This window comes from Atractosteus spatula, unplaced genomic scaffold (assembly GCF_055471065.1).
Source record: "Atractosteus spatula isolate fAtrSpa1 unplaced genomic scaffold, fAtrSpa1.hap1 Scaffold_120, whole genome shotgun sequence".
In the NCBI taxonomy this organism is placed as follows: domain Eukaryota; kingdom Metazoa; phylum Chordata; class Actinopteri; order Semionotiformes; family Lepisosteidae; genus Atractosteus; species Atractosteus spatula.
This window is the reverse complement of record NW_028296676.1, coordinates 90,702-101,810: the sequence shown is the minus strand read 5'-3', so window position 1 is coordinate 101,810 and position 11,109 is coordinate 90,702. Positions and strand designations below refer to the sequence as shown.

The 11,109-nt window shown below is 54.1% G+C and overlaps 1 protein-coding gene across 2 annotated transcripts; it reads right to left on the bottom strand.

The window, feature by feature from the left end:
- Nucleotides 1-200: 200 nt before the first annotated feature.
- Nucleotides 201-9,266, bottom strand: LOC148809732 (proteasome subunit beta type-5-like). Of its 2 annotated transcripts, none has more exons than XR_016087243.1 (4): nucleotides 8,959-9,266; nucleotides 6,108-6,414; nucleotides 1,489-1,896; nucleotides 201-1,336 (listed from the first exon to the last, which is right to left on the bottom strand). XR_016087243.1 is itself a non-coding variant. In XM_088909223.1 (4 exons), exons 1-3 carry the CDS (start codon nucleotides 9,181-9,183, stop codon nucleotides 1,610-1,612), a joined length of 819 nt encoding a protein of 272 aa, XP_088765349.1. In that variant the 5' UTR covers nucleotides 9,184-9,266; the 3' UTR covers nucleotides 201-264; nucleotides 1,594-1,609. The 2 variants fall into 2 exon arrangements, 1 of the variants encoding a protein (XP_088765349.1); XM_088909223.1 differs by having other exon boundaries at nucleotides 201-264; nucleotides 1,594-1,896.
- Between the last annotated feature and the right edge of the window lie 1,843 nt (nucleotides 9,267-11,109).

Genomic DNA, 11,109 nt, shown 5'->3' with positions numbered 1-11,109 from the left:
TGGCCCCACTAACACCTCTCCCAGGAGTCTGCCATCCAGGTACTGGCCAGGCTCACACCTGCTGAGAGCAGAAAGCACAGAGGTCGACCACCAGCACAGCAGTGAGGCCTGAGACAGGGAGGCCTTGAGGGTCGTGGGTTCACAGCGCCCCCACCAGCACAGCGGAGGAGCTGCAGGCCAATGACAACAAGAATCAGAAAGATAATAATAAAGTTTTATTGTATTTCTAATGCGACACACAGGGTAGTCCTGGAGCACATCCACCTTGTGAACGAGCACGAGGGAGAAAGAGAGAAAGAGAGAGATGACTTTTGATAATGCGCCTAGTATGAATAATTAACAGTCACGGCAGAGCACTGCAGCTTAGTGTATTAATATTCATGTGAACAACAGCGGCGATGAGGAGCTCCTCTGGGACAGCAGGGAGCAGCAGTGAGGAGGACAGACTGGGAAACAGCGCCACCCCTGTCTGCGCAGGTGGAGTGAGGGAGCTGCACCCCGCTCAGGGGCAGGAGAACGAGGTCAGACACTCGGCAACAGGAACCCGCAGGAGAACAAAGAGGACTGCCCCACAATCATGGGCCTGTCGCACTCTCCCCTCACCCTCCGTCACTGTCACCCGGCATCACTCCCTCACCCTGCGTCACCGTCAGCTCCCTCACCCCGCGTCACTGTCACCCGGCATCACTCCCTCACCCTGTGTCACTGTCACCTCCCTCACCCCGCGTCACTGTCACCCGGCATCACTCCCTCACCCTGTGTCACTGTCACCTCCCTCACCCTGCTTCACTGTCACCCGGCATCACTCCCTCACCCTGCGTCACTGTCACCCGGCATCACTCCCTCACCCTGTGTCACTGTCACCTCCCTCACCCTGCGTCACTGTCACCCAGCATCACTCCCTCACCCTGTGTCACTGTCACCTCCCTCACCCTGCGTCATTGTCACCCGGCATCACTCCCTCACCCTGTGTCACTGTCACCTCCCTCACCCTGCGTCACTGTCACCCGGCATCACTCCCTCACCCTGTGTCACTGTCACCTCCCTCACCCTGCGTCATTGTCACCCGGCATCACTCCCTCACCCTGTGTCACTGTCACCTCCCTCACCCTGCTTCACTGTCACCCGGCATCACTCCCTCACCCTGTGTCACTGTCACCTCCCTCACCCCGCGTCACTGTCACCCGGCATCACTCCCTCACCCTGTGTCACTGTCACCTCCCTCACCCTGCGTCATTGTCACCCGGCATCACTCCCTCACCCTGTGTCACTGTCACCTCCCTCACCCTGCGTCACTGTCACCCGGCATCACTCCCTCACCCTGTGTCACTGTCACCTCCCTCACCCCGCGTCACTGTCACCCGGCATCACTCCCTCACCCTGTGTCACTGTCACCTCCCTCACCCTGCGTCACTGTCACCCGGCATCACTCCCTCACCCTGTGTCACTGTCACCCGGCATCACTCCCTCACCCTGCGTCACTGTCACCTCCCTCACCCTGCGTCATTGTCACCTCCCTCACCCTGCTTCACTGTCACTCCCCTCAGCCTGTGTCACTCTGTCACACCCCCTCAGCCTGTGTCACTCCCTCACCTGCGCCCCTCTGCCGCTACAGCCCCTGGTCCCGGTACTGCAGGTGCAGCTCCAGCACGTCGTTCTGGCTGACGCGCTCCCAGCCGGCGCTGTGCACGCGGTACAGGTGCACTGTGCCGCCGCTGTAGGCGTCGCGGTAGGTGGCCTGGTAGATGGCGCGGCGGCCCAGCTCACACGCCTCCTCCACGCTCAGGTCCGGGCGAAGCCCGCGGTCCAGCACGCCGTACGCATACATGGAGCCCGAGCCCACGGCAAAGACGTCTCCACACACCCTGTTCCCCTCCGAGTCCACATAGTACAGCCCTGCAGCCAGGAGAGACACTGCATCACCACTACTGAGAGAGAGAGCTAATACACACACTGACTGGACACTCCAGTACATTAACACTGCACTGAGAGAGAGGGGTTCATACAGACACACTGACTGACTGGACACTCCAGTACATTAACACTGCACTGAGAGAGAGGGGTTCATACAGACACACTGACTGGACACTCCAGTACATTAACACTGCACTGAGAGAGAGGGGTTAATACAGACACACTGACTGACTGGACACTCCAGTACATTAACACTGCGCTGAGAGAGAGGGGTTAATACAGACACCCTGACTGACTGGACACTCCAGTACATTAACACTGCACTGAGAGAGAGGGGTTCATACAGACACACTGACTGGACACTCCAGTACATTAACACTGCACTGAGAGAGAGGGGTTCATACAGACACACTGACTGACTGGACACTCCAGTACATTAACACTGCACTGAGAGAGAGGGGTTCATACAGACACCCTGACTGACTGGACACTCCAGTACATTAACACTGCACTGAGAGAGAGGGGTTCATACAGACACACTGACTGACTGGACACTCCAGTACATTAACACTGCACTGAGAGAGAGGGGTTCATACAGACACACTGACTGACTGGACACTCCAGTACATTAACACTGCACTGAGAGAGAGGGGTTCATACAGACACACTGACTGGACACTCCAGTACATTAACACTGCACTGAGAGAGAGGGGTTCATACAGACACACTGACTGACTGGACACTCCAGTACATTAACACTGCACTGAGAGAGAGGGGTTAATACAGACACACTGACTGACTGGACACTCCAGTACATTAACACTGCACTGAGAGAGAGGGGTTCATACAGACACCCTGACTGACTGGACACTCCAGTACATTAACACTGCACTGAGAGAGAGGGGTTCATACAGACACACTGACTGACTGGACACTCCAGTACATTAACACTGCACTGAGAGAGAGGGGTTCATACAGACACACTGACTGACTGGACACTCCAGTACATTAACACTGCACTGAGAGAGAGGGGTTCATACAGACACACTGACTGGACACTCCAGTACATTAACACTGCACTGAGAGAGAGGGGTTCATACAGACACACTGACTGACTGGACACTCCAGTACATTAACACTGCACTGAGAGAGAGGGGTTAATACAGACACACTGACTGACTGGACACTCCAGTACATTAACACTGCACTGAGAGAGAGGGGTTCATACAGACACACTGACTGACTGGACACTCCAGTACATTAACACTGCACTGAGAGAGAGGGGTTCATACAGACACACTGACTGACTGGACACTCCAGTACATTAACACTGCACTGAGAGAGGGGGGTTCATACAGACACACTGACTGACTGGACACTCCAGTACATTAACACTGCACTGAGAGAGAGGGGTTCATACAGACACACTGACTGACTGGACACTCCAGTACATTAACACTGCACTGAGAGAGAGGGGTTAATACAGACACACTGACTGACTGGACACTCCAGTACATTAACACTGCACTGAGAGAGGGGGGTTCATACAGACACACTGACTGACTGGACACTCCAGTACATTAACACTGCACTGAGAGAGAGGGGTTCATACAGACACACTGACTGACTGGACACTCCAGTACATTAACACTGCACTGAGAGAGAGGGGTTCATACAGACACACTGACTGGACACTCCAGTACATTAACACTGCACTGAGAGAGAGGGGTTCATACAGACACACTGACTGGACACTCCAGTACATTAACACTGCACTGAGAGAGAGGGGTTAATACAGACACACTGACTGACTGGACACTCCAGTACATTAACACTGCACTGAGAGAGAGAGGGGTTCATACAGACACACTGACTGACTGGACACTCCAGTACATTAACACTGCACTGAGAGAGAGGGGTTCATACAGACACACTGACTGACTGGACACTCCAGTACATTAACACTGCACTGAGAGAGAGGGGTTCATACAGACACACTGACTGACTGGACACTCCAGTACATTAACACTGTGCTGAGGGAGAGGGGTTCATACAGACACACTGACTGGACACTCCAGTACATTAACACTGCACTGAGAGAGAGGGGTTCATACAGACACACTGACTGGACACTCCAGTACATTAACACTGCACTGAGAGAGAGGGGTTCATACAGACACACTGACTGGACACTCCAGTACATTAACACTGCACTGAGAGAGAGGGGTTCATACAGACACACTGACTGACTGGACACTCCAGTACATTAACACTGCACTGAGAGAGAGGGGTTCATACAGACACACTGACTGACTGGACACTCCAGTACATTAACACTGCACTGAGAGAGAGGGGTTCATACAGACACACTGACTGACTGGACACTCCAGTACATTAACACTGCACTGAGAGAGAGGGGTTCATACAGACACACTGACTGACTGGACACTCCAGTACATTAACACTGCACTGAGAGAGAGGGGTTCATACAGACACACTGACTGGACACTCCAGTACATTAACACTGCACTGAGAGAGAGGGGTTCATACAGACACACTGACTGACTGGACACTCCAGTACATTAACACTGCACTGAGAGAGAGGGGTTCATACAGACACACTGACTGACTGGACACTGCAGTACATTAACACTGCACTGAGAGAGAGGGGTTCATACAGACACACTGACTGACTGGACACTCCAGTACATTAACACTGCACTGAGAGAGAGGGGTTCATACAGACACACTGACTGGACACTCCAGTACATTAACACTGCACTGAGAGAGAGGGGTTCATACAGACACACTGACTGGACACTCCAGTACATTAACACTGCACTGAGAGAGAGAGGTTCATACAGACACACTGACTGACTGGACACTCCAGTACATGAACACTGCACTGAGAGAGAGGGGTTCATACAGACACACTGACTGGACACTCCAGTACATTAACACTGCACTGAGAGAGAGGGGTTCATACAGACACACTGACTGACTGGACACTCCAGTACATTAACACTGCACTGAGAGAGAGGGGTTCATACAGACACACTGACTGGACACTCCAGTACATTAACACTGCACTGAGAGAGAGGGGTTCATACAGACACACTGACTGGACACTCCAGTACATTAACACTGCACTGAGAGAGAGGGGTTCATACAGACACACTGACTGGACACTCCAGTACATTAACACTGCACTGAGAGAGAGGGGTTCATACAGACACACTGACTGACTGGACACTCCAGTACATTAACACTGCACTGAGAGAGAGGGGTTCATACAGACACACTGACTGACTGGACACTCCAGTACATTAACACTGCACTGAGAGAGAGGGGTTCATACAGACACACTGACTGACTGGACACTCCAGTACATTAACACTGCACTGAGAGAGAGGGGTTCATACAGACACACTGACTGACTGGACACTCCAGTACATTAACACTGCACTGAGAGAGAGGGGTTCATACAGACACACTGACTGGACACTCCAGTACATTAACACTGCACTGAGAGAGAGGGGTTCATACAGACACACTGACTGACTGGACACTCCAGTACATTAACACTGCACTGAGAGAGAGGGGTTCATACAGACACACTGACTGACTGGACACTGCAGTACATTAACACTGCACTGAGAGAGAGGGGTTCATACAGACACACTGACTGACTGGACACTCCAGTACATTAACACTGCACTGAGAGAGAGGGGTTCATACAGACACACTGACTGGACACTCCAGTACATTAACACTGCACTGAGAGAGAGGGGTTCATACAGACACACTGACTGGACACTCCAGTACATTAACACTGCACTGAGAGAGAGAGGTTCATACAGACACACTGACTGACTGGACACTCCAGTACATGAACACTGCACTGAGAGAGAGGGGTTCATACAGACACACTGACTGGACACTCCAGTACATTAACACTGCACTGAGAGAGAGGGGTTCATACAGACACACTGACTGACTGGACACTCCAGTACATTAACACTGCACTGAGAGAGAGGGGTTCATACAGACACACTGACTGGACACTCCAGTACATTAACACTGCACTGAGAGAGAGGGGTTCATACAGACACACTGACTGGACACTCCAGTACATTAACACTGCACTGAGAGAGAGGGGTTCACACAGACACACTGACTGGGTGCGAGTCTACCTGGCCCTCTCTTGTCCCAGCCGCACACCATGGTGCCCATGGACAGCCCCATGCCCTTGTACTGGTACACCATGTTGGCCAGCAGCTTGGAGGCGGCCGCCACGGAGATGCGCTCCTTGTTGCGGAGCTCGTAGATGCGGCACTGCCGCGCCAGCAGCCTCTCCCAGAAGCTGCAGTCGGCCGCGCCGCCCGCCATGGTGCCCAGCAGGTAGGGGTTGATCTCGATCACCTTCTTCACCGTCTGCGAGGCGATGTAGGAGCCGGCGGTGGCGCGCGAGTCCACGGCCACGATCACGCCGTGCTGGAACTGAGGGCGACAGGGACACGCAGGTCAAGTTCCTGCTCCACAGCCGGGCCCTGCCGGAGCGGCACCGTCACGGCCGGGCCCTGCTGGAGCAGTACTGTCACACCTGGGCACCGCCAGCCCATCTGGACCCAGAGCAGGGGCTGCAGCAGAACCTGGCCCTGCTGGAGCAGTACTGTCACACCTGGGCACCGCCAGCCCATCTGGACCCAGAGCAGGGGCTGCAGCAGAACCTGGCTCTACTGCAGCAGTACTGTCACACCTGGGCACCGCCAGCCCATCTGGACCCAGAGCAGGGGCTGCAGCAGAACCTGGCCCTGCTGGAGCAGTACTGTCACACCTGGGCCCCGCCAGCCCATCTGGACCCAGAGCAGGGGCTGCAGCAGAACCTGGCCCTGCTAGAGCAGTACTGTCACACCTGGGCGCTGACAGTCAATCTGGACCCAGAACAGGGGCTGCAGCAGAACCTGGCCCTGCTGGAGCAGTACTGTCACACCTGGGCACCGCCAGCCCATCTGGACCCAGAGCAGGGGCTGCAGCAGAACCTGGCCCTGCTGGAGCAGTACTGTCACACCTGGGCGCTGACAGTCAATCTGGACCAGACCAGAGTTATGGTTTTCCAGAAGAAAGCCAGACCTCAGGGAAACAGGTACAAATTCACACTGAACAACAACACATTGGAGCACACATCCAGCTACACACATCTCGGTCTCACCATCAGCTCTTCTGGGAGTGTTGACCTGGCAGTGAAGGCACTGAGGGAGAAGGCACTCAGGGCTTTCTACACAATAAGAAGGAGGCTCTTCAACATCAACCCACCAACAAGGATCTGGCTCCAAATATTTCAAAGTGTAATCCAACCCATTGCCCTGTACGGCAGTGAAGTGTGGGGTCCCCTCACAGACCAGGAGTACACTCAATGGGACAAACACCCCACAGAAACTCTGCACATGGAGATCTGTAGAAACATCCTCCGTGTGCAGAGAAAAACTCCTAACAACGGGTGCAGGGCCGAATTAGGCCAGTACCCACTACTGATAAACATACAGAAAAGAGTATTAAAGTATTGGCTACACCTAAAAAACAGCGACCAAAACTCCTACCACCACAAAGCCCTGCTGAGCCAAGAGCTGAGCCCAGAGAGGAGCCCCCTGAGCCAGCTGGTCCTGAGGCTCACCGACCTGAGCCACACCAACACCAGCCAGCCTCAGGACAGCACTGCTAGAATCAAGCACAGCACAGCACAGATCACACAGCAATATCTCACACACTGGGACACACACACAACACTACCTCACACACTGGGACACACACAGAGAGAGGAGCCCCCTGAGCCAGCTGGTCCTGAGGCTCACTGACCTGAGCCACACCGACACCAGCCAGCCTCAGGACAGCACTGCTAGAATCAAGCACAGCACAGATCACACAGCAATATCTCACACACACACAACACTACCTCACACACTGAGACACACACACACACAAACACAACATAAACTGGAATGCTACAGAACCCTAAACAGACAATACACACTAGCTGAGTATCTGACCAGGGTCCTCTCTGGACAGTCAGATCTGTCTGTGTCCAGGCTGTGGTCACTGAGCCTGTCCTCTCTGGACAGTCAGGTCTGTCTGTGTCCAGTGTCTGTGTCCAGGCTGTGGTCACTGAGCCTGTCCTCTCTGGACAGTCAGGTCTGTCTGTGTCCAGTGTCTGTGTCCAGGCTGTGGTCACTGAGCCTGTCCTCTCTGGACAGTCAGGTCTGTCTGTGTCCAGTGTCTGTGTCCAGGCTGTGGTCACTGAACCTGTCCTCTCTGGACAGTCAGGTCTGTCTGTGTCCAGTTTCTGTGTCCAGGCTGTGGTCACTGAGCCTGTCCTCTCTGGACAGTCAGGTCTGTCTGTGTCCAGGCTGTGGTCACTGAGCCTGTCCTCTCTGGACAGTCAGGTCTGTCTGTGTCCAGGCTGTGGTCACTGAACCTGTCCTCTCTGGACAGTCAGGTCTGTCTGTGTCCAGTGTCTGTGTCCAGGCTGTGGTCACTGAGCCTGTCCTCTCTGGACAGTCAGGTCTGTCTGTGTCCAGTGTCTGTGTCCAGGCTGTGGTCACTGAGCCTGTCCTCTCTGGACAGTCAGGTCTGTCTGTGTCCAGGCTGTGGTCACTGAACCTGTCCTCTCTGGACAGTCAGGTCTGTCTGTGTCCAGTGTCTGTGTCCAGGCTGTGGTCACTGAACCTGTCCTCTCTGGACAGTCAGGTCTGTCTGTGTCCAGTTTCTGTGTCCAGGCTGTGGTCACTGAGCCTGTCCTCTCTGGACAGTCAGGTCTGTCTGTGTCCAGGCTGTGGTCACTGAGCCTGTCCTCTCTGGACAGCCAGCTCTGTCTGTGTCCAGGCTGGACTCCGGGATTTCTCACACACACCAGTCCGAAATGTAAACAAATGAAATGTTTCTCCATTTCTCCAGCTCGGCCCTGTGACCGCCGAGGCCCCTGCCCCTTCCACGCGAGTTCGGCCCGGGCTGTGCTCGGCCGTGCCGGGTCAGTGACACAGCACTTACCTTGAAGGCCAGAGTGGTCGTCCCATGCAGGAACTCGATCTTTCTCTCGGGCCCGTCTTCCTCCTCGGGGCAGAGCGAGTTCTTCACCGGGAAACTGAGCCCGTCCCCCGGCGTGGACCCGAACCCCAGCCCGGTCCGCTCTGTTCCCGAACCGAAGGTGAACGGCCGGTAATCGCAGGCACTGAAATCCGCAGACTCACCGCGCAACACACTCGCCAGCGCCATTTTCTCGGTTTCTTTTTCCTGGTGCGGAAGGAAGGAAGTGCTCCCGCCGCTTCACAAAACCCTGGCAACAGCCCGGAGGACCAACCGGAAGGACGTCACTGGAGGCGCTGTGAGGCCCCCTCCGCCATGGTTAGTGAGGGCAACCAGAACGATCGGTTTGGCTTCGGCCGCAGTAAAGAGGGGAACATCCTTCGTCACGCTCGCTGGCTCAGGGCGCCTCCAGCTCCATTAGATTACCCCCCCTTCGCTTTCCCTCAGTAGTGTGTTCCCTGGGCTGACGCATTTATTGCTTTGTGATTTATTAATATCAGAACGGCCACGTTCCCTCTGATTTTGGTTAATCCCTGTTTTAGCCTACAATTATATACGCTGCCTGGCTTTTTTTAAAGGGAAAAACAGTTTAATTATTAGCTTGGGTTTGAGCCCATTAAGCGATTCGCTGTGTAAATTAAGAGGCTGATTGCGATCGCAGGTGATTAAGGGTTTCCAGCAGTATCTGAGAGCGCCCGACAAGCCAGCCTTGTGACTCTGATGTTTGCACTTTCCTGCGCCGAGCACAACATGCAATCCGACAATTTAATGCACATACAGAGGACACTCTCTCTGTCTGTCAGTGTCTCCATCTCTCCCGTTCCTCTCCTTAACCTCTCTTTAACCCCTCTCTCCATCTCCCCCCTCCTCTCTCTCTCCCCTCTCTCTCTCCTCCCCCCTTCTCTCTCTCCTCTCTCTCTCCTCTCTCCATCTCCCCCCCTCCTCTCTCTCTCCCCTCTCTCTCCATCTCCCCCCCTCTCTCCCCTCTCTCTCCATCTCCCCCCCCTCCTCTCTCTCCATCTCCCCCCCTCTCTCCTCTCTCTCCCCTCGCCATCTCCCCCCCTCTCTCCTCCCCCCTCTCTCTCCTCTCTCTCTCTCCATCTCCCCCCTCTCTTCTCTCTCTCTCCCCTCTCCCACCTCTCTCTCCTCTCCCCTCTCTCTCCCCTCTCTCCATCTCCCCCCTCTCTCCCCTCTCCATCTCCCCCTTCTCTCCCCCCTCTCCATCCCCCCCCCTCTCTCTCCCTCTCTTTTCTCTCTCCTTTTTCTCTCGCCCTCTCCCTCTCTCTCCTCTCAATTCAGTTCAATTCAAGGTGCTTTATTAGCATGACCGATGGGTACAATCAGTGTTGCCAAAGCAAATGAAAGTAATGATATTTACATGAAACAAAACAAAAATAGAAGTAAAATAAAATCTACAGACATATTACAGACATTTACAACAAAGACATATTATAAATTATTGACATATTCTGTAGGCGGCTGGAGCATTATTGGGAGACAGACTCACTGTTCCTCAGGCTGTGACAGGAGATCACACACTGGGCTGCCAGTTCCACTGAGTTCCCTCCTCCCTCTCCCAGTAGGATTGGGACCCGTTGTGATTCTGGCAGGTGTGGGAACTCTGGGACTAGATTTCTGAGTTTAGGGAAGAATGTTTCTCTAATCCCAGAGTATCTGTCACAGTGCAGTAGGAAGTGCACCTCTGTCTCTATTTCTCCCCGCTGGCAGTGGGAGCACAGCCTGTCCTCTCTGGACAGCCAGGTCTGTCTGTGTCCAGTGTCTGTGTCCAGGCTGTGGTCACTGAGCCTGTCCTCTCTGGGCAGCCAGGTCTGTCTGTGTCCAGTGTCTGTGTCCAGGCTGTGGTCACTGAGCCTGTCCTCTCTGGGCAGCCAGTCTGTCTGTGTCCAGTGTCTGTGTCCAGGCTGTGGTCACTGAGCCTGTCCTCTCTGGGCAGCCAGGTCTGTCTGTGTCACCCAGTTTCTATGGCCAGGCTGTGGTCACTGAGCCTGTACTTCGTCAGGGTCTGTTTCTGTTTGTTGTTTCTTATCTTGGTCAAATATTTGGCTAGTGTGTATTGTCTGTTTAGGGTTCTGTAGCATTCCAGTTTATGTTGTG

Excerpts from the sequence above, each read along its gene's own strand:
- LOC148809732 (XM_088909223.1), bottom strand. The coding sequence starts at position 9,183 with ATGGCGCTGGCGAGTGTGTTGCGCGGTGAGTCTGCGGATTTCAGTGCC. Across the intron at positions 6,415-8,958 it reads CGACCACTCTGGCCTTCAAG|TTCCAGCACGGCGTGATCGT; the intron begins GTAAGTGCTGTG and ends TGTCGCCCTCAG. Across the intron at positions 1,897-6,107 it reads CTGGGACAAGAGAGGGCCAG|GGCTGTACTATGTGGACTCG; the intron begins GTAGACTCGCAC and ends TCCTGGCTGCAG.